This window comes from Bolinopsis microptera, chromosome 1, assembly GCF_026151205.1.
Source record: "Bolinopsis microptera isolate Bmic1 chromosome 1, MBARI_Bmic_1.0, whole genome shotgun sequence".
NCBI lineage: Eukaryota > Metazoa > Ctenophora > Tentaculata > Lobata > Bolinopsidae > Bolinopsis > Bolinopsis microptera.
In genome coordinates this window covers 21,458,159-21,484,833 of record NC_087072.1, presented here as the reverse complement: position 1 = coordinate 21,484,833, position 26,675 = coordinate 21,458,159, and the positions used below count along the sequence as shown (strand labels likewise).

Sequence of the window (26,675 nt, the reverse complement as noted above, 5' to 3'; positions counted from 1 at the left end):
GAATGATTTTCTAGGTTTTTCTTGAAAATGAATTGTTATTTAATTAAACCTGTGCTATCTATGATTTCCATTTATTTGTGATAGCAAATCCCTGCCTAATTCTACCTTGATTTTAAAGAGGAGAACCAAATTCAAAACTAATAATTGTTTTGTAATAATTGTTTCTAATTTCATTTTACGAAATCTAAGATCAAAGCAATTGCCTTAAGCGACATCAAAGGGGTGTCCAATATTTGCAAGATCTTTTGGTTGCACTGGATTTAATATGATTTTCGTAATTACTCAAGAAATTTTTCGCGATCGTCATGTTTTTGCGACTGCTAACAACAATTTACGATCAAATGTGGAAAGTCGATACTAAGATCATCGCAACAGAATAGCAGTCGTGAAGAACAGGACATGTGTTCTTGACTACAACGAGACTTGTGTTCTTGACATGTATTCTTCAGACTAGACATGTGTTCTTGATGTTAACATTACAAATATTACGTACGCTGTGCGAAGTGTGTGAACAAGTGGTATGAAGTCCCGTGTGTACTGTGTATATAGTCGGCTTTTTTACGGTTTTAATATTTATTCTTTGAAATTTTAGCCCTCATTAAATTGAAATTAATTTATAAACTGTGCTAGGAGCGTTTTATATTTTCGTATTATTAAAACTTGAGGTCTGAGGTATTTAATTTTTAAAGGGTATTTCCGACATGTTATCTTGAAAAAGTTTCCTCTACCATTTTGGGTAATATTGGCTATAAACTTTGACTTTTAAGCAGGGCGTTCAACTAATTTTAGGCGTCCCATAACCGACTGGTGTAAGTTTCCATTTCTCCTAATATTTGACGAATTGGAGAGCCGAGCTGCTAATAATCCAAATGCTGGGAGCTTTTAACCGGTCGGTAGTGGGACGTTGAGATACTTTAACACTCTAGCTGACCCTAAAGAGCATTTGTGCGTTGTACAGCGAGCGAGTGCAGTCTGATGTGGTGCGAGTTAATGAGCAAATGTGAGTGAGTTATATATTGATCTGTGACTTGAACTTATACTTTAGTTTAATTACACAAACAAGTGCGTCTTACTGAGTTGATCTGGATACAGGCAGTACGAATTTTCTTGTTACACTGCGTAACATTTTCAAACATCACCCATTTAAGAACAGTGTATTGATGAGTGAGGCCAAGAGTGGCCATTTTCAGACAAATTAGTGAGTCGACGGTATAGATGGCACAAGACACAATTGACTTTGAGGTATTGGAGGCTATATAAATATTTCCGGAGAAACATTTGGAAAATTGAAATTCACTACCGGTATAAATGTGCAGGCAGCTGGGGTCGTTCACATATTACTTATATTACTTATATTATATATAATATTTGAACGATCACATACTCAATTAGGGGTCGTTCACATATTACGTAATCACTTTTAGTTTTTGAAATCGGAATTCCCGACTGAAAATCGTCGGAGAATCCCGATATTCACTTCAAACTTTGATCGATGTATTTTTGAACACTGGGCGGCGCGCTCGGCTTAACGGGTGATACTCGTAAAATATTTGTTCCAAGACCGTCGACGAGTCCAACTCGGCGCGCGTCTTGGTAGGTTATAAACCTACAAGTACAAGTACAACACTCAGCCAGCAGCCTGTCATTCTCGCCGAATCTCTATTATATGTTAGTGAACATAAACATATATTGTATATAATAATGGCCTGGGCCGGGGTCCCCAGGTAACATGGGGTGGGAATGCTTCCCTTCCCTTATATTACCTGGCGAAATGGGATCGGAGCATTTTGAATTAATATGTGATGTGGGATGATTCAGAATTGAGAATCAGCTTTCAAAAATCTATCGATTGAAGCTTGTTTGTTAATGAGACTGACAATTTACTGGGCAACGTTGTAGGTTTACAACCTACCAGGACGCGCGCCGAGTTGGACTCGTCGACGCGGTTTTTAATTGTATCACGCCGTGACCCCCACGGTCGTTTCACTATGGTGAACCCTGTAGAGTTTCTACGATACAAGGGGAGCCGCGCACTCGCGCGCGGTGGGTCATACAACGTATGACGAGTTTTTAATATTCGACGGTCTTTAATATTTGAATCAAATTTGTATTGTAGCGCGATGCGTTACTGTGCCGCGCCGAGCTGCCATGAATTGACATCGCCAATTAAGAATCAAATATTTTACGAGTATGGAGTATCACCCGTTAACATAAACTTCAATATAAATTATCAAATTCTTACCTGGGGACCCCAGGCTATTATGTTTATGAACATTAAGATTCGGTGGAATGACAGGCTGAGCGCCACCCAGTAATCAAATTCGTGTTTCACTAGCATGTCACGTGACCAAAACATTATTTTGCCCATAACTTTTTAAGGAAGCGCCAAGCTACTATAACTAAACGTTATAGGTTTATAACCTACCAAGACACGCGCCGAGTTGGACTCGTCGACGGTCTCCTATATTTGAAACAAATATTTTACGAGTATCACCCGTTAAACTAAACGTTACCTGGCCTGAACTTGCTCTAACCAGAGCCCTCTCGTTTGCAGTAGCGCGCGACCGCTTCACATAGCCATGTGCCTACGCGTACTGCGTGACGCGCTTGTTTCACAAGTAGGATAGGCACATACAGATCAGCACACATAAGATGGTACGTGTGCGCGCGCGCAGTGCTGACAATTGCGTCGTATTTAACCCCGGGTGCACGTACATCGTGTGCGATTATTTATACTTATCGAAGGCTATAAATGCCTCTTGTTTATTTTAATTTGGTATTGTTCACTTTTAGACGATAAAATACAGGAATTGCGGTATAATAATACGAATAATTAAGATTGTACGATCAAAATACATCACGAAACAGTATCAACTACCTCACTACTTATCAACTTATACTATGTACTATGCGACAAAGATACACAATGCAATATTTATATACTTATAGAATAAACGAAACACAGTATTCAGTATTTACTAGTACTACCCCGCTACTAGTAGTAGTACTACAACTTAATGCGACAAAGGTCAAAGATATTGTATAAAATATAACTAAATAAACAATACGGTGCCCATGCCTGAGCTTTATAAAACTGGAAACACTTCTCAGATTAATTATTTTGCTTCTCAAAAACAATTACAAACTAACAATTTTCGACGTTAAACAGCTACATTAAACATTAACATTACACTTCACAATCCGAAAGAAAGGGGCTCGTCGCTGCAGGCATGACTTTGACTTGATCCTGAAAAAGTACATGTCATTTAGGTACCGCGACAATTGTGAATTGACCCCCCGACAATTGACCCCCTACCTATGTAATTAAACTAGGGTCAATTGTCGCGAAATCTAGGACTTAGTACGACAATTGACCCCCATGTAATTACACTGGGTCAATTGATCGGGTTAGGGTCAGGGTCAGGGTCAGAGTCAGTGGTCAGGGTCAGGGTCCTGGATCAGGGTCAGGGTCAGGGTCAGGGTCAGGGTCAGGGTCAGGCCTAGGGTTAGGGTTAGGGTTAGGGTCCTGGGTCAGGGTCAGGGTCAGGGTCAGGGTCAGGGTCAGGGTCAGGGTCAGGGTCAGGGTCAGGGTCAGGGTCAAGGTCCTGGATCAGTGTCAGGGTCAGGGTCAGGGTCAGGGTCAGGGTCAGGGTCAGGGTCAGGGTCAGGGTCAGGGTTAATTGTATTAAATTATATTGTCGGGGGGTTAATTGTCGGGGGGTAAATTGTCGCCCACCCGTCATTTAATGTAATTACATAATACAATATAATACATAATACAATGTAAATGTTGCTGTTACAAAATGTATAGCTAACATAAGCGAGCGTTCATGTATGACGTCAGCAGCCGAGGGAAAAGGGTATTAATTGGAAATGCTGACGGTTGCTGACAGGAGGGGGAGGTATGAGCCTTGTTAACGTCAACAAAAATACGTGAATTCAAATCAATTTTATTAGCAATAAAACGTCACTAATTTCCTTAAAATTAGTACTCGAACTGAACTCTGGTGACCAACTGCTTAAATCAGTCACACACTAATTTTCCCTGCCTCATGCCTACTACTGGAAACTGTATCTCCAGACAAGTGTCAGACGTTACTATGCATTGGTTGCTCTTCAAAAAGGTTAGCAAAAAGATAAAGAGTGCGACCCTGATAAACTTTTGGGAGAGATTCATCGACGACATATTTGGAGTGTGGATGGGGACAGCGGGACAATTTACAATGTTTGTCGAATTGTTGAACAAACTGGCTAAATCAAACTGGCAGAACCATATAGAATCAAGGTTAACTTTTTAGACCTTACCTTGAGCTTGGACTCAGAAAATCAGATCTGGTACAAGCTATTTAGAAAGGAAACAGATGCTAGGAACTACTTGAGATCAGATACATATGTAGTTTCCAACCCCACCATGTGTAGAGGACCTGGGCGAACTAAAGGAGGATCTTGCTAGATGCGGACACAACAACAACGGTGACAAACTAGAAGAAATCGAGCCGAAAGCAATACAGAGGTCTATTGAGAACCCAGGAAATCCAACCAGAGACACTGAGGATAAGACACAACAGAGCCTCGTATTTTCCGTACAACACTCTTGATAACATTAGTCTTACAAAGTTGGTTAAGAACTTAATCTGGTCATTAAGCTACTAGGTTAATGTTATGTGGGGATGTACGGATAGTATTTGCCACTAGGAAACACCCTTCAATCGGTAATACACTAGAAAAGAATCGACAACTGGGACAACTGGAAACCCTTGATGTAGGACAATTACAGAGGTGTAATGGACCTAGCTGCAAAATTTGCCCCGTCCTCTTTGGCAAGGACTCAAAAGATCATGGGGGGGGGGGGGGGGGGGGGGGGCCAATGACTACCAATGGAGACTTTTGGGGACTAATGGGGACTAAAAATCATGGGGACTAGAGGTCAACTCGTTGACGTAATTCACCATTTGTCCCCATAAGTCCCCAGAATTTTTGACAGTTATTTATGGTTTTCAAGTTAGTTTAATAACGATACGATCGAGATGTTTTGTCCAAGATAAGAGTAGGATAAATCTAAATGGGGACTAATGGAGACTTTTGGGGACTAAAAATCATCTAAATGGGGACTAATGGAGACTTTTGGGGACTAAAAATCATGGGGACTCGGGGTAAAATCGTTGACGTAATTCCCCAAGTCCCCAAAAGTAGTCATTGGCCGTATGACGTAGTTATGTCGATACGTTATTCAACTATTTATTTCTATTAGAATCTGTCTTCACTAAGTCTATTTAGAGACAATCAGAAATTTGAATCATTTATCAAGACATTATACTTATACATCACAAAACCTCCGACTTGATTTACAACTTAACTTCACAAACACTAATATGATTTCATATAATACAAACTTACTCTGTCGGTTATCATACTATAATTCAAGGCAACATTAGCGTCCGTGAATTGATCACTGCAGGAGCCCTCCCTTACTAAAACTTGTGTCTTCATCTGCCGTATTACTTGGGAATATCGCCGGTCTCAGCTTCAAACATAAAGGTATGATATTCAATAGACGCCGCTCTGCAAACGTCACCTGAAAAGGGATAAGTAGATAGAGCTCCTTATAATCCCTGACTACGACAGGGAGCTGAAGGCAGATCTGGGAGGGTCTGGGCACAATATTATATTGCTATATTATCATCTGCACACTTATTCTTAGTTTTAAACTAATTACAACACTACAAATCCATTACATTTATTGAGGATATGAGTATGACGTAGTTATGTCGATACGTTATTCAACTATTTAATTCTATTAGAATCTGTCTTCACTAAGTCTATTTAGAGACAATCAGAAATTTGAATCATTTATCAAGACATTATACTTATACATCACAAAACCTCCGACTTGATTTACAACTTAACTTCACAAACACTAATCATATAATACAAACTTACTCTGTCGGTTATCATACTATAATTCAAGGCAACATTAGCGTCCGTGAATTGATCTCTGCAGGAGCCCTCCCTTACTAAAACTTGTGTCTGCATCTGCCGTATTACTTGGGAATATCGCCGGTCTCAGCTTCAAACATAAAGGTATGATATTTAATAGACGCCGCTCTGCAAACGTCACCTTATCACCTACCTGAAACAGATTTTAAGATAAGCAACTAAATAAAGATTCGTTGAGATTCTGAGTTTCTGCCCTGACGGCTAACCAAATAAAATTTGGTCGGACAGACTCATCTCGCATATTAGGAAAAGCAGCTGAGGTTTAAGATATTTACCTTTTTTCAGATTTCTTTTATAGACTGAACTAAACTTTAAACGATAACCTCTGAATGATCTGAACAACTAACTTTAAGGACATCGATCCTAAGAAATGGCCGTTTTTAAAAGCTTTAAAAATTTCAAAGGGTCTACACAATGTCAATAACGCGCGGCCGGCTGGCGCTAGATATTGTAAAAGGCTTACGATTTTTTCCTTTATTCATCAGAAAGTCAATGTGGCAGACATAAAGAGCTAAAACTCTGTCAAAGCTTCTAGATCAATCTTTCGATACTGTTTAGGCGGGAACTACAGGAGGTGCTATTTTCAGGTCCGTCTAGATCTCTAATAGGAAAAGTTAGTGGATCACTGGATCCGTCCCTGAAGTGAAACAAATGTTACTATCTTGCAAATGTTAACCATTTTATTTCGATTAGAATCGAATTTAACATACTTAAACTTGATATGATGTAATAATGAGGTACGTGTAAAAATCAAGGGTATCCCTCGAGCCAGTCCAGCTTGTGTAATATAACAAAATAAATAGGGAAAAATAAGGGAGAGTACTGGTGCCATGCTGTGTCAACAGAAGCGCTGAGGATAAATTCAGTGAGCATTAGTTGGAAAGGATTGTCATCAGTTACTGTGTGAGTTAGTGTTGTGGTGGACGAAAGGATAAGCCGCTGATCAGGGATATAGGCCCCTCCTCACGAACTCTCTGCTGTGTTGGCGCAACGAGTGAGACTTTGGGGTGGTCAAAAGATGTGATGGTCCCGTCAAGTCTTGGCGAAACTCAACATAGGTCAGATAGGTAGAAAACAATGCCATTGGAAAACTCTATCCAATGCAATAGTCACATTATAGTCATTTCTAGAAAAAAAAAAACCTGGTTAATGTTGTTTAATGTGAGAGAATAAGATAAAAGAGTCGACCAATTTTTGTCAGTGTAAATATTGTCAAACAGCGGGCTCCAAAATCGTCTAGGGGGAAAGAGCCCTGAATATCAGCTATCTGCCTTAGTACCTTGGCTCTAAAGTCTAAATTATGCAGCGATGACGACATAAAAAGTCGCTGTATCATGGCAAATCTTGCTTTGTCAGAACTAAAAGAAGGTTTAGGAGCAAAGTAAATATCAGACTTAAGATATGAAAGCACAGAAAGACTGAGTCAAATGTACAATTGTAGCTGCTGTCAGCTATTCTGCATCAAATAAAATATTAAGGGGCCATCTACTTAGGACGTCCAGCAAAAAGGGAGGGGGAGGTGGTTTTGGAATTTCGGACAAATCCGGACAGTGATAGGGAGTGGTTTCTGAAATTAATGGCAGAATTAACGAAAAAGTCGCATTTATTTCAACTCTTTGACACTAATTACTCAGTAAGTTTAGATCCCTGTATTTTGAACGAGAAGTTGTTTCCCAGAGCAGCTCATGAGAGCCGAGACACAACTCGCATATTCTGCTACTGCCTTAAAACTTATTCCATTGGATGGCTACCTACTTAAGTACCTTAATGTAACTGTGCTAAACTTGTTCGACACTAAATGTATTATTGTCTATTCTAAGTGACTACACATTTTATTAACAATGATTTTGAGTTGGTTTTATTTGTACTCTTTAAAGTAGCTGGAAATCCGGACGTCCGGGGGAGGGGGTTTGAAAATTCGGACACACCCGGACAGGGGGAGGGGGTGCTCCCCGGGGGTGGTCTGGAAATCTGCAATTTTGACGGACGTCCCAAGTAGATGGCCCCTAAAGTCTAAACAAAAGTTCTCAAAACGTACACAACGAGAGAGTGTCGACCTACATGTCAATGAAACAGACTGTTTCACTGTTTGAGACAACACGTGTGTTTGCGCGCAATTCTGGAATAATCCGAGAGATGAACTGTAGCGAGTGTAACTTTAGTGTGCAGATGAGTGTGTACTTCGATGTATACTATTTCTGCACGTACAGGATCCTTTGTAAGGGGTCATTCACATATTTAGTTATCACTCACTTTGCTAACCAATACAGCGATACTGGGGTAGGTTCACTGATAGTCTTTCTCAGAGATATAGATGGCTGTAAATTATGCTAATAAATATATAAAAATAAATATGGTCAAATGTTAAACAATGAGATGATTTAAGAGAAGCAAATATTAGTGGACTGAAATTATAATCTGATAAAGTGCAGCTGTGAACTCAAATGTATAAAACAAACTCACAATTCGGATCGAACAGTTTAAAATGAAACACAATAAGACAGAGTAATTGGTAAAATGTTAAACAATAAGCTGTTTTAAGACAAGAAAATATTAGTCGACTGAAATTATGATCTGATAAAGTGCAATGTGAACTCAAATGTATAAAACAACAGATCGAACAGTATACAATAGTACATTTAACAAATGTACTATTGCAAATGACAAAAGTGTAATAAGGTAACTGGTAATAAGTCTGCTGGTTATTCAAAATTTAACATTAAAATATGTCCCGGCCCTTTGAATCATCCGCCGAATGATCAACCGAATGATTGCAACAGACAAAGAAACAAGCAAAATTTGTTAAATGGAGTGCATGATCAAAGAAGGTATATTAGCTCCCTACAAAAATCTAATCCAATGAGAAAATAAATCTAAAGTCCAATTGCAAATGACAAAAGTGTAGTAAGGTAACTGCAGGTAACAAGTCTGCTGGTTATTGAGAATTTAACATTAAAATATGTCCCGGCCCTTTGAATCATCCGCCGAATGATCAACTGAATGATTGAAACAAACAAAGGAACAAGCAAAATTTGTTAAATGGAGTGCATGATCAAAGAAGGTATATTAGCTCCCTACAAAAATCTAATCCAATGAGAAAATAAATCCAAAGTCCAATTGCAAATGACAAAAGTGTAGTAAGGTAACTGGTAACAAGTCTGCTGGTTATTGAGAATTTAGCATTAAAATATGTCCCGGCCCTTTGAATCATCCGCCGAATGATCAACCGAATGATTGCAACAGACAAAGAAACAAGCAAAATTTGTTAAATGGAGTGCATGATCAAAGAAGGTATATTAGCTCCCTACAAAAATCTAATCCAATGAGAAAATAAATCTAAAGTCCAATTGCAAAAGACAAAAGTGTAGCAAGGTAACTGCAGGTAACAAGTCTGCTGGTTATTGAGAATTTAACATTAAAATATGTCCCGGCCCTTTAAATCATCCGCCGAATGATCAACTGAATGATTGCAACAAACAAAGGAACAAGCAAAATTTGTTAAATGGAGTGCATGATCAAAGAAGGTATATTAGCTCCCTACAAAAATCTAATACAATGAGAAAATAAATCTAAAGTCCAATTGCAAAAGACAAAAGTGTAGCAAGGTAACTGCATGGGTAACAAGTCTGCTGGTTATTGAGAATTTAACATTAAAATATGTCCCGGCCCCTTGAATCATCCGCCGAATGATCAACTGAATGATTGCAACAAACAAAGGAACAAGCAAAATTTGTTAAATGGAGTGCATGATCAAAGAAGGTATATTAGCTCCCTACAAAAATCTAATCCAATGAGAAAATAAATCTAAAGTCCAATTGCAAATGACAAAAGTGTAGCAAGGTAACTGCAGGTAACAAGTCTGCTGGTTATTGAGAATTTAACATTAAAATATGTCCCGGCCCTTTGGAGCATCCGCCGAATGATCAACCGAATGATTGCAACAGACAAAGAAACAAGCAAAATTTGTTAAATGGAGTGCATGATCAAAGAAGGTATATTAGCTCCCTACAAAAATCTAATCCAATGAGAAAATAAATCTTAAGTTCAATTGCAAATGACAAGAGTGTAGCAAGGTAACTGGTAACAAGTCTGCTGGTTATTGAGAATTTAACATCAAAATATGTCCCGGCCCTTTGGATCATCCGCCGAATGATCAACCGAATGATTGCAACAAACAAAGGAACAAGCAAAATTTGTTAAATGGAGTGCATGATCAAAGAAGGTATATTAGCTCCCTACAAAAATCTAATACAATGAGAAAATAAATCTAAAGTCCAATTGCAAAAGACAAAAGTGTAGCAAGGTAACTGCATGGGTAACAAGTCTGCTGGTTATTGAGAATTTAACATTAAAATATGTCCCGGCCCTTTGAATCATCCGCCGAATGATCAACTGAATGATTGAAACAAACAAAGGAACAAGCAAAATTTGTTAAATGGAGTGCATGATCAAAGAAGGTATATTAGCTCCCTACAAAAATCTAATCCAATGAGAAAATAAATCCAAAGTCCAATTGCAAATGACAAAAGTGTAGTAAGGTAACTGGTAACAAGTCTGCTGGTTATTGAGAATTTAACATTAAAATATGTCCCGGCCCTTTGAATCATCCGCCGAATGATCAACCGAATGATTGCAACAGACAAAGAAACAAGCAAAATTTGTTAAATGGAGTGCATGATCAAAGAAGGTATATTAGCTCCCTACAAAAATCTAATCCAATGAGAAAATAAATCTAAAGTCCAATTGCAAATGACAAAAGTGTAGTAAGGTAACTGCAGGTAACAAGTCTGCTGGTTATTGAGAATTTAACATTAAAATATGTCCCGGCCCTTTGAATCATCCGCCGAATGATCAACTGAATGATTGAAACAAACAAAGGAACAAGCAAAATTTGTTAAATGGAGTGCATGATCAAAGAAGGTATATTAGCTCCCTACAAAAATCTAATCCAATGAGAAAATAAATCCAAAGTCCAATTGCAAATGACAAAAGTGTAGTAAGGTAACTGGTAACAAGTCTGCTGGTTATTGAGAATTTAACATTAAAATATGTCCCGGCCCTTTGAATCATCCGCCGAATGATCAACCGAATGATTGCAACAGACAAAGAAACAAGCAAAATTTGTTAAATGGAGTGCATGATCAAAGAAGGTATATTAGCTCCCTACAAAAATCTAATCCAATGAGAAAATAAATCTTAAGTCCAATTGCAAAAGACAAAAGTGTAGCAAGGTAACTGCAGGTAACAAGTCTGCTGGTTATTGAGAATTTAACATTAAAATATGTCCCGGCCCTTTGAATCATCCGCCGAATGATCAACTGAATGATTGCAACAAACAAAGGAACAAGCAAAATTTGTTAAATGGAGTGCATGATCAAAGAAGGTATATTAGCTCCCTACAAAAATCTAATCCAATGAGAAAATAAATCTAAAGTCCAATTGCAAATGACAAAAGTGTAGCAAGGTAACTGCAGGTAACAAGTCTGCTGGTTATTGAGAATTTAACATTAAAATATGTCCCGGCCCTTTGGAGCATCCGCCGAATGATCAACCGAATGATTGCAACAGACAAAGAAACAAGCAAAATTTGTTAAATGGAGTGCATGATCAAAGAAGGTATATTAGCTCCCTACAAAAATCTAATCCAATGAGAAAATAAATCTTAAGTCCAATTGCAAATGACAAGAGTGTAGCAAGGTAACTGGTAACAAGTCTGCTGGTTATTGAGAATTTAACATCAAAATATGTCCCGGCCCTTTGGATCATCCGCCGAATGATCAACCGAATGATTGCAACAGACAAAGAAACAAGCAAAATTTGTTAAATGGAGTGCATGATCAAAGAAGGTATATTAGCTCCCTACAAAAATCTAATCCAATGAGAAAATAAATCTAAAGTCCAATTGCAAATGACAAAAGTGTAGTAAGGTAACTGCAGGTAACAAGTCTGCTGGTTATTGAGAATTTAACATTAAAATATGTCCCGGCCCTTTGAATCATCCGCCGAATGATCAACTGAATGATTGAAACAAACAAAGGAACAAGCAAAATTTGTTAAATGGAGTGCATGATCAAAGAAGGTATATTAGCTCCCTACAAAAATCTAATCCAATGAAAAAATAAATCCAAAGTCCAATTGCAAATGACAAAAGTGTAGTAAGGTAACTGGTAACAAGTCTGCTGGTTATTGAGAATTTAACATTAAAATATGTCCCGGCCCTTTGAATCATCCGCCGAATGATCAACCGAATGATTGCAACAGACAAAGAAACAAGCAAAATTTGTTAAATGGAGTGCATGATCAAAGAAGGTATATTAGCTCCCTACAAAAATCTAATCCAATGAGAAAATAAATCTAAAGTCCAATTGCAAAAGACAAAAGTGTAGCAAGGTAACTGCAGGTAACAAGTCTGCTGGTTATTGAGAATTTAACATTAAAATATGTCCCGGCCCTTTGAATCATCCGCCGAATGATCAACTGAATGATTGCAACAAACAAAGGAACAAGCAAAATTTGTTAAATGGAGTGCATGATCAAAGAAGGTATATTAGCTCCCTACAAAAATCTAATCCAATGAGAAAATAAATCTTAAGTCCAATTGCAAAAGACAAAAGTGTAGCAAGGTAACTGCATGGGTAACAAGTCTGCTGGTTATTCAAAATTTAACATTAAAATATGTCCCGGCCCTTTGCATCATCCGCCGAATGATCAACTGAATGATTGCAACAAACAAAGGAACAAGCAAAATTTGTTAAATGGAGTGCATGATCAAAGAAGGTATATTAGCTCCCTACAAAAATCTAATCCAATGAGAAAATAAATCTAAAGTCCAATTGCAAATGACAAAAGTGTAGCAAGGTAACTGCAGGTAACAAGTCTGCTGGTTATTGAGAATTTAACATTAAAATATGTCCCGGCCCTTTGGAGCATCCGCCGAATGATCAACCGAATGATTGCAACAGACAAAGAAACAAGCAAAATTTGTTAAATGGAGTGCATGATCAAAGAAGGTATATTAGCTCCCTACAAAAATCTAATCCAATGAGAAAATAAATCTTAAGTCCAATTGCAAATGACAAGAGTGTAGCAAGGTAACTGGTAACAAGTCTGCTGGTTATTGAGAATTTAACATTAAAATATGTCCCGGCCCTTTGGATCATCCGCCGAATGATCAACCGAATGATTGCAACAGATAAAGAAACAAGCAAAATTTGTTAAATGGAGTGCATGATCAAAGAAGGTATATTAGCTCCCTACAAAAATCTAATCCAATGAGAAAATAAATCTAAAGTCCAATTGCAAAAGACAAAAGTGTAGCAAGGTAACTGCAGGTAACAAGTCTGCTGGTTATTGAGAATTTAACATTAAAATATGTCCCGGCCCTTTGAATCATCCGCCGAATGATCAACTGAATGATTGCAACAAACAAAGGAACAAGCAAAATTTGTTAAATGGAGTGCATGATCAAAGAAGGTATATTAGCTCTCTACAAAAATCAAATCCAATGAGAAAATATTGTTTTCCGATATTACAATCACAATCCACGGACATGACTAAAAATGACTGACACGTCCCGCGCGGCATCAGAAATATAGGAGGAAATCTGGCACCACGATTTGTGGTGCCAGTTTGTGGCCATGGATAGAGCCCTCTTTGCCGCCTCCGGCGGTCGCGCGCTACTGCAAGCGAGAGGGCTCTGGTTAGAGCAACGCGACCGCCGGAGTCGCGTAGGCACATGGCTATGTGAAGCCTGAACCGCGCGCGTGTAGTTTCCTCTCATTTGTAGGTTTACAACATACTAGGACGCGCGCCGAGTTGGACTCGTCGACGGTCCAATATCAAATATATGGAACAGATATTTTACGAGTATCACCCGTTAACCTCTCATGGGCTGAAAACAAATAATTAGTAATACTGGGCCACGCTGCGTATCAAATAATGTTATTCTCGCAAGATCGGCGGGATGCACTCTTGATGACTGGCCGACTGGGCCACGCCGAGCTGCGAAAGATTGAAATCTTGAATTAATACATACACTTGCATTACCCTTGGCCTTTACAGGTCCAGTTACCAGTTATGCAGATATAAACAATAAAAGGATTTTTGATGGGTCGGGTAGCGTTTGATAAAATGTTGAGTATCTTCAATCTTGTATCTGTCGCTTTTGATTTCTAACCAAGAGTCAATTGTTTCATTAATTTCATTTGATGTTTTATTATATTATATTATGTAATATGTTTGCAGCGCGATACGTTACTTGGCCGCGCCGCGCATCTAACAATGCTTCTTTTCGTTAGATTGGCGAATTGATTGACAATGTCAACCCATCGAGATCGTTGCTCAGCTCTGCACAGTTAACGGATTTTACTCGTCTAAATTTCTTCAAAGTAGCTCGCGCCGCTTTCTTCTCGATGGCAGGTGCTATGAAGTAGCGCGCGCCGGGCCAAACCATTAACAATGATCAACTGCAAAGCAAAGCAACGATGCAAAGCAAAAATGTTAGTTTGCGCGGCGCATCGAAGCGTCGAAGTCCTCCAAGTTGGCGAAATGCGCTACTGTGCATTGCCGAGCTATACTACGAAGAATTGACACCGTCAATTAAGTTACCTGGGGACCTCAGGCTATCATGTTCATAAACATACGAATAGAGATTAGGTGGAATGACAGGCTGAGCGCGGCCCAGTAACAATTAAGTAATATGTGTTTTGATAGACTAAAATAAATGAAATGTGATTTATTTTGGGTATCTAACCTTTAAACTGGACAATGACTGTTGCTGTAATTATCTGTGCATATTTTTTGAATAACTATCTTTCATAGAAATACAATACAATACAGCTCGAATTGTACCCTTTTATTAAATTGTACTCTTTTATTCATTCCATGACATTTTTCTGAAAATTTTGGTGAAGGAAAGGAATATAATATAATACCGGTTTATAGAGTTAAGTATACATATTATATGATATGTAATATTTAGTCCCTTGGCCACTTTACAGTTAACCTGGTTTAGAGAAGGACTGTTGACAGTTGATGTTCAATCACGTCCAATAATGAAAGCGACCATGTATACATGGACCATACTACATGGAGTCAACGGTTGACGGAATTGGATCTACTATATACCGTTTTGACATAGATGTTAGGAGTCCTTGAGAAGAGCAAGCAAGAAAGAGGTGGCAACTGCACTGCTCTAACACGCAACGTTATGCCACTGCACTGTAGACTAATAAGATTTCTTGTTAATGTGTAGTTTCACAACAATATACTCATTACAGTGGCATAACGAAAGGCCCCGCCATCCCCGCTGTGCAGGGGGGGGGGGGGGGGGGGCCTTAGGGGGGGGGGGGGGTGCCAAATCGTAGTGTGGATGTGGGACAATTTTGAAAAACTTAACTGCGGTATTAGCAAAACTATGCGCTATGCTCTAGAAACACATTTTTGAAGAGATTTTACAGGCGTATCATCTCAGATCATCTAAATTGTCCAATTTTAAGGAGGGACGCCAAAAGGGGAGGGGGTGCCAACAGGGGGGCACTTCTTCAGTGGGGGGTGCCAACAAGCGACGTTACGCCATTGACTCATTGCAGTTTCTACCACTTTGAATTAATTGAATACTGATTGCACCTAGATGTTCAAGATTTCTGTTTTAAATTTGATTCAAGTGAACGAAATCTATTACCAAAGGTGAATAACTGTACTATCATCGCAGGATGTATGGGGATTTGCTTCTTGCCCTATCAGGACATCCTGGAAGTATATTCGTCAGAGATAGTGGTGGTGAATTTCATATAAGTGAAGACACTCCTTGTTTAGCTCCACATGAGGCTGCTCTCTTGAACCGTATTTTGAAAATAGCAAAATATTACTACAACATCTTGGGGTTTACTAATGTTCACAGAAACACTATTAAAATTCGCAGAACAAAAGATCCACCTAATGCAGGCCAGTACACTGCAGCCTTGTGCGTTGGTTTGGAAAAAGGCCTGAAGGGATACAGAGATACACTTATAACCCTTGATGCCCTCGTTCGTGAAAATCCAAATGTCCCCTTGTCACTACTTCAATTTCATTTGGACAAGTTTCAAAATTTGTTTCCAATCCTTGCCAATATCATTGATGAAATCAGAACAAACGAGCACATGAAAGGATGTAAAATTCTAGAGCTGTTGCATGAACAAAGTGCTTGTGGAATACCGTTTGTCAAAGATCTATTGTCTGATTTATTACAGAGTTGTCACAGTGTTTTTTACCAGCAGCTATCAGCATGGGTGTTACATGGCCAAGTCAAAGATTTCTTTGGAGAGTTTTTCATTAGAGATGTTCCAAGTACTGATGCTGACGGAGTCCCATATGAAAATGAAGGAGGCCTTTTTGCAAAACATGAAATGAATATTGACATGGTACCACACTATATCAATCCAAGAGTTATTCAAGTCATTCACTTCATTGGCTCGTCTGTACATATTTTTGGAGCAAAGAAACATTCATCCAATCCCCTCCAAAAGGAAGATGAGGATCATTTTGTTGAGCTTTTGGAGAGTCTTCAGAGAAAAGACAAATTCTGCTCAATTGAATTTGAAAGAGTGATTGAGATAATGAGAGAAAAGGTGGCACAGCACTTATATTCATTGATGATGAATGAAGGGAAATTACTTGAAACTCTTGAACTGTTTAAAGATTTCTTTTTACTTGGTCGTGGAGAACTTTTCCTAGCATTCATTGATAGTGCTGACAACATGATGCAACATTCTGTTTCTAAGAAAAGCAGTGACAGTGATATAAACAGGTTGTTCCTTAAATCCTACACTCAATTGGGATTCTCTAATGAAGATCATGTTGAAAAGTTCCGGCTAAAATTTGCCAGTGGTCTTGCCAAATCCAAGTCAGCTGAACAAGTTCCAAGTAAATGGAATGACTTGACATTAACATACGATGTTCAATGGCCTCTTCATGTGCTATTTACTGCTGATGTCATGGCTGAATACAACAAAATATTCATGTGTCTATTGAAGCTGAGTCGCTGTCAGATTGCTTTGCAGACTGCTTGGAGTATAAGCACCAGATCTGGTTACAAGTTTGATGCTGATCTGTTGAACCTTCGCTCTAATGTTGCTTATCTCATTGACCAGCTTCAGTATTATCTCCACGTTGATGTCCTAGAAACAAATTACACAGTCTTGCTCACTGAGATCAAAGAAACTAAAGACTTTGAAGCCATCAGAAGGGCACATAATAAGTTTTTGGGTGAAATTCAGGCCTGGTCATTCTTATCAGATGAAAGTGATAAAACAGTCTCTCAATTGATTGATCTGGTCATCATTCTTGGATTTCAAACTGCTGTGAAATTCACTTCGATGGCTGATAGTGAGTCTAAAGGAGCATCTGTGAAGAAACTTTCAAGCAATTATGAACATGTTGTTCTGATTATGGTGGCTCTTCTTGAATCCAGTGCTGCACGTCAACACAATTCTCTGATGAACCAGTTGTTGCTAAGAGTTGATTACAATGGATTCTTCTCAAACAAGAGGAACCAAAAGAAAGAGAGGTTAAGAAAGGCTGCTCTTTCGAGCAAAGTGGTTAATCAGCCTCCATCCTGACAAGTGACAATTGTTGTACCTGCAATTTGTTTGAATACAGTAAATTAAACAGTAAGTACTCAGTACTGATAAATCTCATAGTTTGTTGCCTTACTATACAAACTTAATTGTAGCTTTGCATTGTTGTATTTATGTATTTCTCAATTGCATGATTTGAGCCCTTCTGCTCTTTTAAAGCTGACACTTTTTTAGAAGCATGGGTATTTGCATAAATAATAAACTTACCATATCATTAAATGGTACTAAAAAGTACCTGGTATTTGATTATTTATAAACCAATTTTTATACTCACAATAGTAATGCAATCAGCAATGTTAAGGTTTTGGTATTTGTTTTCTTTTGCAAATTTGTACAGTTATTTTATCACTTAAATATTTTACTGTGTTTCACATCTTTGAGTCAAAATTCTATAATGACTGAATATAATAATATTGCCTTGATTAGGTAAAAAATCAGATAATTTTCTTAGTGTGAAAATCAAGTTGTGTTAATGAAACCCAGATTTATATTGAAAGTTTAACACATAACATGAAAAAAAATTTCAAACACAGAAGCACTCAAGTTTATTTCTCTTTCTAGGTTATGAGATGGTAGTTCACTACCTCCGATTGTCCAGTCGGTCTGTAAGAAACGTGAGTTTATTAACACTATTATTTTACTTAATAATTTGATAAAAACTGAAACTTATTTATTTTGGTCAAATGACTATGTTGTGGTCATGTCACGCTACGTGGTATGACAATCACTAACCAGTAACCTTTTAGTAAATACGTGTACATAATAAATAATTCCTCATTTTGCAGGTAATACGTTTCCACAGCAGAAAGTTCTCAGCCTCAAATGTCCATCCCAAAAGTTCAAGTCCCCTAAAATGGGTTCCTGTAGCAGTAGGAGGAGGAGCTGTTGGTGCTGCAGCTCTTGAATACTTTTATCCTCAAGCTATTACTGCTTATATACCATTTCTGAAGAAAGATGTTCCTCCAGTGGATTCAGTTCAGGTACAACAATACAATAAAGTATAGTGTGGTAATTTATCTAATGTATTTGATTGACAAATGTTTATTAGAATTAATAATTAAGAACTTATATTTGTAGATGAACAGGAGTGTCACTAGTAACCTTTTTCAGGAAGAGAAACCTTTTGAAGCTATTGATCTACTATTCAAAGCATCTCAAGAACAAGTGAAAGAAGATTTGGACAATTCTATCAACAAACTGAAAGATATAATAGGGGATGAAAGTACAGCTGCAACAAATTCAGAGGCTGTCAGTAGTCCACAGGATGAACACCTAGAATTGAGTATACCAGATGAAACTGTCATCGGGGTTGTTGAAGAAGTGACAGATTCAGAGACTGAAGCAGGTCCTGCGAAGAAGAAAAAGAAGAGGAGGAAGAAGAAGAAGGTTGAAGAGGTGGTTCCTGCAGAAGTTGAGGTGGTAACTGTTGAACCTGCTGAAACTGTAGCTCCTGCAGTCCAAACAACAGTGGAAGCAGCTGAGATTATCCCTGATGAAATCACTTCAGAATCAGATCTCACTGCTCCTCAAGTACCTGATGATGTCATCACCACATCAGCTCCTATTGCAGCTACTGAGGATCTCACATGTGTCAGTCCATTTGAGGTCCCCGAAAATATGTTGCTAGAAGAGACCCCAGATCCAGAAGAAATAGTTGAAACTGTAACCGTCCCTGAACCAGAGACAGATGTCTCAGTTGGTGCTATTGAGTCTGTGATAGAGAGTGCATTAGTAAGTGATCCAGTCGATGAGGTTCTCGGACTCGTAGAGGTTAAACCAGATGAAGCTGAGTTGATAATGGATGCTCTGAAATCATTAGATTATGAGCCGGTTCTGTCTGATACAGTACTTGATCTCCTAGTTGGTAAAGCTGCTAACAGAGAGAAAGCTGTAATTGCAACCATATCTAGACTTGAGAACGCCATGGCTAATGTGGTTAACATAGTCCAGGACGCACTGGAACACCATAACACTACCTCTGCTCTGGTCACTTTGGCTAAACTTAATGCTCAGTCGATATCTGAAGCAACGAGTAAGGAAGCTGCCAAGGAGTTGCTCGAGGAGCTACTTCGGTCATCTGGAAACGTGGGAGATGCATTCAGCAGGGGAGAGGATATTGGTGACAAGGTAACTGGAGCATTCAGCAAACTAAGTGAGATCATTGAAAAAGCTGAGCAGTTTGACTTAAAGGGTTAGTAAAATTAATAGAATAATACCAGACATTCTAATTATAATTGATGATATCATTGAATCACTGAACTGGGCCATGTTATTGTACTATGGGCATTATTTTGCAATAACACGATTTACCTCCTTTTTCATACTCTATAATGTTCGCTGCTCAGGTCCAGTCGATGCAGCGAGAGCTTTGCTATCAAAAAGCAGATCAGATTACTACAAGTCATGTGAGATAGCTCAGGAGAATCAAGTAGATCATGCTCTTTTGTCCCACTATCAGACTAGTGTGATCAACAGAAAGAAGGTACCAGCTTTCAAATAACACAGATACTTTCTGTTGCTCACACAAAAAATGTTTTAAAATAAAAATTTCAACTAATAAATATAGCTGTAAAACCTTAATTAATTTTTTTTAAATTTACTGTTTCCAGGTTTTGGACAGAGAGTTGGAGATACTGCGAGACCACTTCCCACAAAAACACCACCAGCTGAACAAGACATTTGAATCACTTGAGCACCACCAAGCTCGAGTAGATGAGCTGAATACACTCATAACTTACCTCAGTAACAAGGTGGGCAGACTGGAATCGGAACTTGAGACCCAACAGAACTCTGAACTTGAAAAACTGAAAACAGTCGCTGAGGCTCAGAAAGCAGAGGATGCTAAGATACTGGAGGAGCGGATGAAGGGTCAGGCAGAACAGTTGAGGTACAAGTACGAGTTGGAAAGGCAGAGTGAGGTCGAGAGCGCTGTTGCTGCTGCACGTGACGAGAGCGCTAGACACGCAGCCAAACAGGCACAGATATTGAAACAGGAGATGACGGAGGCAGCTGAGAAACAGATCAGAGATCTTAATTCCTTCTGGAGTGACGAGGTATTTAATTTACAATTATTTCTCGTCAATGAAACGTGTTTGATTACATCAATATGAATAACACTGCTCAGTATAGAATAAGTAAATTATACTATGTAAGTAATATCAGTATAAATGTTATTGTTGTACATCCACAACAATCTTATAGTGAACCTCCGATCAGGCTGCACTAAGAGAGTCAGTGGTAGAAGTTGAGTACCAGTGTAAACTTGAGAAAACAGACGCTCTTCTCTCTGGTGTCACACAAATGTTGGACGTACAAAGTGAGAGATATCAGACTCTTCTGTACAATCAGAAACTACTCAATCTTACCACAGTCCTGTTCGAAGCAATCAACACGAGTAATGATATTTTCTTTATTGAATTTAGCTCTAGATTTAGAGTTAAATCTCGAGTAATAAAATAAAAATTATAAGAAAAATAAAATACTCTCTATATTCTAATTTAGAAACAAGTTTTGGATTGTACCGTTCTGTTGTAGGTGAGAATATTGACGCAGTGCGCCTACAAGCTAGTGTAGATTTGCTAAGAATGGAGTACACCAGTGATCCGCTGATATCTGCTGTTACTTCTTCTATTCCTAGTTCAGTTCATTGCTCTTCTCTTACTATTCTCAGAGACAGGTTAACATTGTTTACTTACAGTAAGTACAGTAGACAAGTAGTACTTACTGAATTATGTTATTTAAATGGTTTTTAAGAGTTTAATATTGTGATGTATAATTACCTCTGTACGACTAGACAGCTGCTTTCGCAATAACAATAATTATATCTGCAGCTCATTATAATTTATATAATCTATGTTGGCAGGTTGACTGAATTGGATGGTAAATGCAGAAAAGTAGCACTGATGACGTCAGAAGACTGTGGTATTGGGTCCAGTATCTTGTCACGTGCTATGTCAGTCCTAACACTACACGATGACACGTATGATACTAAACCCGAGTTAGTGAAATGATAAATATTTGCTTATTAAAAACCGAATCTAAGTTCACTTGAATATGTTTACTTTATCTTGAGAGTTAGCTAATGTTGTTGTCAATGCTTTTAACTAAGACTACATATAAAAGTTCTTAATTCTCAATACAGGGAGGGAGGATCGTGGACGCTGTATTACCTTAACAAAGCAGAGCGAGAGATGAGGAACAATAATCTGGACACTGCTGCGCGGTATCTCAACCAACTTGTCGGCAAACCACGTGCCATTGTCACGGTTAGTTTGGGGAACTACAGCTGTAGACCCTATTTAGGTCTGGTAATGGAAATACAGTGGCCGCTGTTAACACACACCAGAAGCTGCCAATTCTTATCGACTTTTAAGTTTTATACATCCCAAACGCCCTTTTTAATTTATAAAGTTATCCTCAATCCTATCATAGTTTATTTACTTTGGACCAATTTTAATTTGTGAGAAGCGCGTAATAGCGTTAATGAAGCCCATTGATTGTACATGATGATTAGTTACATAGTAACTTTAAAACAGACTTAAAATTGACAGCCCATTTATGTAAGTTACAATGAAACATTAAACATGGTTGGATTTTACAGTTTGTTAATAGCTGGGATAGCTATTCACCTGGTAAACATTGTCCATTACTGATCTCTCTTTAATCGATATCTGTGTCAAGGTACTGTTTTTGAAAGGGTCTGTATTAAGGAGGTTGAGGGGGAGCTCGGGATACGGGGGAGGGGATTCGGGCCTTTGTTTTAGTTATTTATAATTTAGTTAAAGTACTGACACATCTCAGTAACATACCGGTAAGACAGGAGGAAGGCTGTTCAGTAGGTACGAGGACCCCGTCCTGACAAGTAGCCTGCTGAGTATTGAGAGCACCCTCCATAGTGAACCCTGGAGCACACCTCACTGTAACCTCTGTTCCGTGTACTTGGGGGAGTGGGGGTTCAAGGACTAGGTTAACGTCCCAATCTGGAGGCGGGGCCTTGCACTCGCCTGAAATTGTTTTTTCTGTTTGAGGAGTCCAGAGGCTTTTAATAATTACATAATTCTGTCAAAACTGAAAACCCTCTCAAATAATGTAAGATCTTCTGAAATAATCATAACAGGTTAATCATTGATTTTGATTTGAATTTGACTGTCTCACCTTTACAGCTAGGTGGCACACTGTACTGGAAACTCTGATCAGAATCACAAGTCACTTCATTATCTCCTGTGATAGAGTAACCAGATGTGCAGGACACTGTTATCACATCTCCTGTATCTACAGGTAGTCCAGGGGAGCTGGTCATGTGGGTCCAGGTCGGGGGTAGTTCGCTACATCCTGTAGATTTATTTGAGTTTAATCATTTAACCAACTTTTCTTCGATAAGAGATGTTTCATTGATTTTCGTAAACACAGCAAACTGTCATATCAACTAAAAATTAACACGCGATCTCAGTTATTCCATATGAGATGTAATCTAGAATCTGATCGCTAAACTTGGAGCAGTGCATGACTGCCAACTTTAAAGACGAAGCTAATATCAGATTTTCACCTCTCGAGATGAACAGAGAGTTCCAAGTCCGTCCGAAATAAATCGATGCAGATTGTCCGGTCCACTCTTTGTGACAATCAGTATATCCACTAAAATAATTACTTGCAAAGTGGAAGTTAAGGACTGTCACATCATTGCATACCATTATCAAGGCTGTACTTGTTTTCTGGATTTTCCACACTTTAGTCTGGTCGTTTGGGACTCCGCTCAGAAAGTTGGGTGTGTCCCACGCGTCCTCCATGCAGTTTCTGATCACACAGATCCATCTGCTACCGTCGTTTTTGAAGATGAAGGAGCTTGTACTTGAATCGAACATTACTTCAACATATTTTTCAACCTGATTTTCCGTGGTTTTTATTAATACTGTTTGATCAGATGTTAAAGGATAACGTTTTCCTGCTGTCACAGTATCCCACCCTGAGCAAAGTAAATGGAGTTACAGACTTGTTGTTTACAATGGAGTTTATAATGGTGTTAACTCATAAAATATGATCTGTTGACAACTTTACAAAATTGACTATAATTGAAATTATATTATATCCAGAAAGAAAATGAGCAGTACCTGTTGATCCATGGTACATCGTCACTGTTATAGCTAAGATAACAACCAATTTCCACAAACTGATCCACATTTCAAAATCACTAAAACGTTGAGAAATTATTTCCTTTCTACTATTATACATATTATCAGGATTCAGGGTAGCCTTAATATCATAGAGGAGACATAAACTTTCAATAATCTCCTGAGGCAATTCGGTAATTTGTCGGTGGAAATTTAAGGCACGGATAACACACAGACACGGCACGGTTAAGGGACACATCGTCGTGGTTTTTTCTAAAGGGCGAATGTACAATTACACTATGGCTTAAAACATAGGTTTAAGGGGGCATACAAAAAAACTGTTCAACCCATTACCCAAATGACCTCATAGGAGGTTCAGTTTAAACCATCTAGCACACCCTTTCCATACCATACAAATTTTGTTTGGCGATCCCCAATTTTGTAATTAAGCATTTCCTGGTCAAAGTGCATTTTTCAGAAAAGTACAATTTGTTTTGTTGAGAGTCTATAAGTCAATAATTTCTTGTGGTATCGAGCTGAAATGTTGTCAAGGAACATCTTTAGTCAAACAACAAATTTAAGCATATTTTTCGTTTTTCATATTTACAGATTTTCTAAATTTTCGATAGGAATGTGCTAGAGACTTTTGGAAGGGTGCAAAATAACTGCAACTAGCACAATTATCTATGAGTTATGAATAACAACACCCTAAAATGCTTCCTTTTTTTGTTGTTGATTTTTTGGCTTTGCAGATACGAGCCTTTTCAGATACGATATCAAGATTTTACACACATCTTGAAAAAGATATGAATAACCTTCGAGCAACATTTCAGCTCGATATCACAAGAAATGATCGACTTTAAATAGCCTCTCAACAAAACAAATTGTGCTTTCCCGAAAAATGCACTTTGACCAAAAATGCTCGATTACAAGAATGGGAATCCTCAAACAAAATGTGTATGGTATGGAAAGGGTGCTAGATGGTCACTGAACTTCCTACGAGGTCATTTTGAAAGGGCCCTTTTTGAAAGGGCGAATGTTACACAAAAGAGTCATTTAAAAAACTTGGATGGTCATTATCTCGAAAGCCCTTAATAAAAACCACGACGATATGTTGTATTTTGGGCAGGGGAGGTCCCAGAAGCTTTAGATTAGTGCAAAATTCTTGCAATAGCCACATTTACATGCAACTTATGAAGCAACATATGCCCTAAAATGATCAGGTAGAGGTCACTGATATCAGTTGATAGATCTGTCGAGGGGGCAAAAACAAGTTGGAGAAATATCAAGAAAACTTGCCACTGTGCCTTGCTCAACTTGATCGTAGAGTGTGTCTAGAAATATAATAAAATACCCAGCTCTTTTATGAGCAATGCCAGAGCGATGCTCTAAGGGCCGGGTATTGTCCATGGTTTTCCTAATGGCATAATGGCCTTTGTTTTAGCACCGTTTCGCTTGCCACAATCAAGCAGGAACCCTTTGCAATCCTCCTTTCTTTGTGTTACATTAAGATGATCTCACATAAACGGGTCTTTAAAATTCGCGGACAGATTACAAGCTACCATGAACATTGACTGGATTGACCTTTGCAAAGAGAGAAGCCGGTAGATCTGCTGAGGAGGCAGAAACAAGTTGGAGTAATAACAAAACTAACTTGCCAAGAAATCACAGTGCCTTGCTCAACTTGATCGTAGAGTGTGTTCTAGAAATATAACCAAATACCCAGCTGTCTTATGAGTTATGAGCAATGCCAGGGCGATGCTCTAAGGGCCGGGTATTGTCCATGGTTTTCCTAATGGCTTAATGGCCTTTGTTTTAGCACCGTTTCGCTTGCCACAATCAAGCAGGAAACCTTTGCAATCCTCCTTTCTTTGTGTTACATTAAGATGATCTCACGTAAACGGGTCTTTAAAATTCGCGGACAGATTACAAGCTACCATGAACATTGACTGGATTGACCTTTGCAAAGAGGCAAGGACCTGAATCCAGCTTCTTTTAACTCATACTTATGTCAGTGACGTTCAAGATTATGGAAAAATCCTAAGCGTCAAAGGGGAACTTGACGATATGGACATAAAACAGCTTTCTTAACGTTCGACAACCAACTAAGATAGAAGTTAATTCTGTTTAAATAATTCTGTTTTTTTTTCACTATCGGTAATCAGTATTATGTAAATTAACTGCAGAAAACAATACTAGATAGTATACTTTCCACAAAACTGTGGCCACCCTTAATCCAATAATGGCCAAAATATCTGCAAAAGTTGCGTGTTGACTATATATCACTCATATCAGACTGTTATATTAACTGACGGTAATGTAAGTACCTTACAACTACTGAGTACTGATCTCTAATATTTCAGGACTGGTTGAAAGACGCTCGAACTCTGCTCGAAATGCGACAGTCTGCGAGTGTGCTACTAAACTACGCCAAGTCAAGGAACAACTCGTAGCAGGAAGTAAAAATATCACACCGAGTATTTCTTTCACCCCACTAAGAGTAATTTATTTTGATCACTATTTGTCGATAACTAAGGGGAAAATACGATTTTAAACTGTTAAGGAATTGAAAGAGAAAGAGACGATATAATTATCTGTCAAAGTTTTTCTAATTTTAGAAATGTTTGATACTCTACAAGGTATGTTTTATTTATGAAGAGTTGTGTTTATTTATTGCAAAGGTAAATCATGACGAAGACTGATACATGATTTGGGATAAAGTTTTTTTACTCCACCGAAATAGTTAAGTATTTGATCGCTAAGAAACATTCTCCACGTCACGTTAGGAATTGTGTTTTGTACTTAGTTTTATATAATTCCAGGGAGTGTAGATTATGTTTTGTGATATAGATTGTCTATTTTGAAAAATCGATCCATTGATCATTAAGTTACTTAAATTCCTATAATATGTGCATAATAGCTTTGAATTGGTTGTTTAACTGACCTCCCGATT

At 38.3% G+C, this 26,675-nt stretch overlaps 3 protein-coding genes across 6 annotated transcripts in view; 2 read left to right on the top strand and 1 right to left on the bottom strand.

The window, feature by feature from the left end:
* Positions 1 to 26,675, bottom strand: part of LOC134824413 (TAR DNA-binding protein 43-like) — an 83,270-nt gene that overhangs the window by 28,275 nt on the left and 28,320 nt on the right. The gene's annotated exons all lie outside the window — the stretch shown is intronic.
* Positions 5,731 to 26,656, top strand: LOC134824329 (MICOS complex subunit MIC60-like). Of its 2 annotated transcripts, none has more exons than XM_063836217.1 (11): positions 5,731 to 5,746; positions 18,178 to 18,229; positions 18,401 to 18,595; positions 18,726 to 19,806; positions 19,961 to 20,097; positions 20,225 to 20,668; positions 20,832 to 21,009; positions 21,150 to 21,291; positions 21,478 to 21,594; positions 21,757 to 21,880; positions 26,086 to 26,656. In XM_063836217.1, exons 2-11 carry the CDS (start codon positions 18,185 to 18,187, stop codon positions 26,173 to 26,175), a joined length of 2,553 nt encoding a protein of 850 aa, XP_063692287.1. In that variant the 5' UTR covers positions 5,731 to 5,746; positions 18,178 to 18,184; the 3' UTR covers positions 26,176 to 26,656. The 2 variants fall into 2 exon arrangements, with proteins under 2 accessions (XP_063692287.1, XP_063692278.1); XM_063836208.1 differs by having other exon boundaries at positions 21,478 to 21,612.
* Positions 15,711 to 18,037, top strand: LOC134824343 (gamma-tubulin complex component 4-like). Its single transcript, XM_063836230.1, has one exon. The coding sequence runs from the start codon at positions 15,711 to 15,713 to the stop codon at positions 17,595 to 17,597; it is 1,887 nt and encodes a 628-aa protein (XP_063692300.1). The 3' UTR covers positions 17,598 to 18,037.

Excerpts from the sequence above, each read along its gene's own strand:
- LOC134824343 (XM_063836230.1), top strand. The coding sequence starts at position 15,711 with ATGTATGGGGATTTGCTTCTTGCCCTATCAGGACATCCTGGAAGTATA.
- LOC134824329 (XM_063836208.1), top strand. The coding sequence starts at position 18,185 with ATGGTAGTTCACTACCTCCGATTGTCCAGTCGGTCTGTAAGAAAC. Across the intron at positions 21,010-21,149 it reads GTTCGAAGCAATCAACACGA|GTGAGAATATTGACGCAGTG; the intron begins GTAATGATATTT and ends GTTCTGTTGTAG. Across the intron at positions 21,881-26,085 it reads AACCACGTGCCATTGTCACG|GACTGGTTGAAAGACGCTCG; the intron begins GTTAGTTTGGGG and ends CTAATATTTCAG.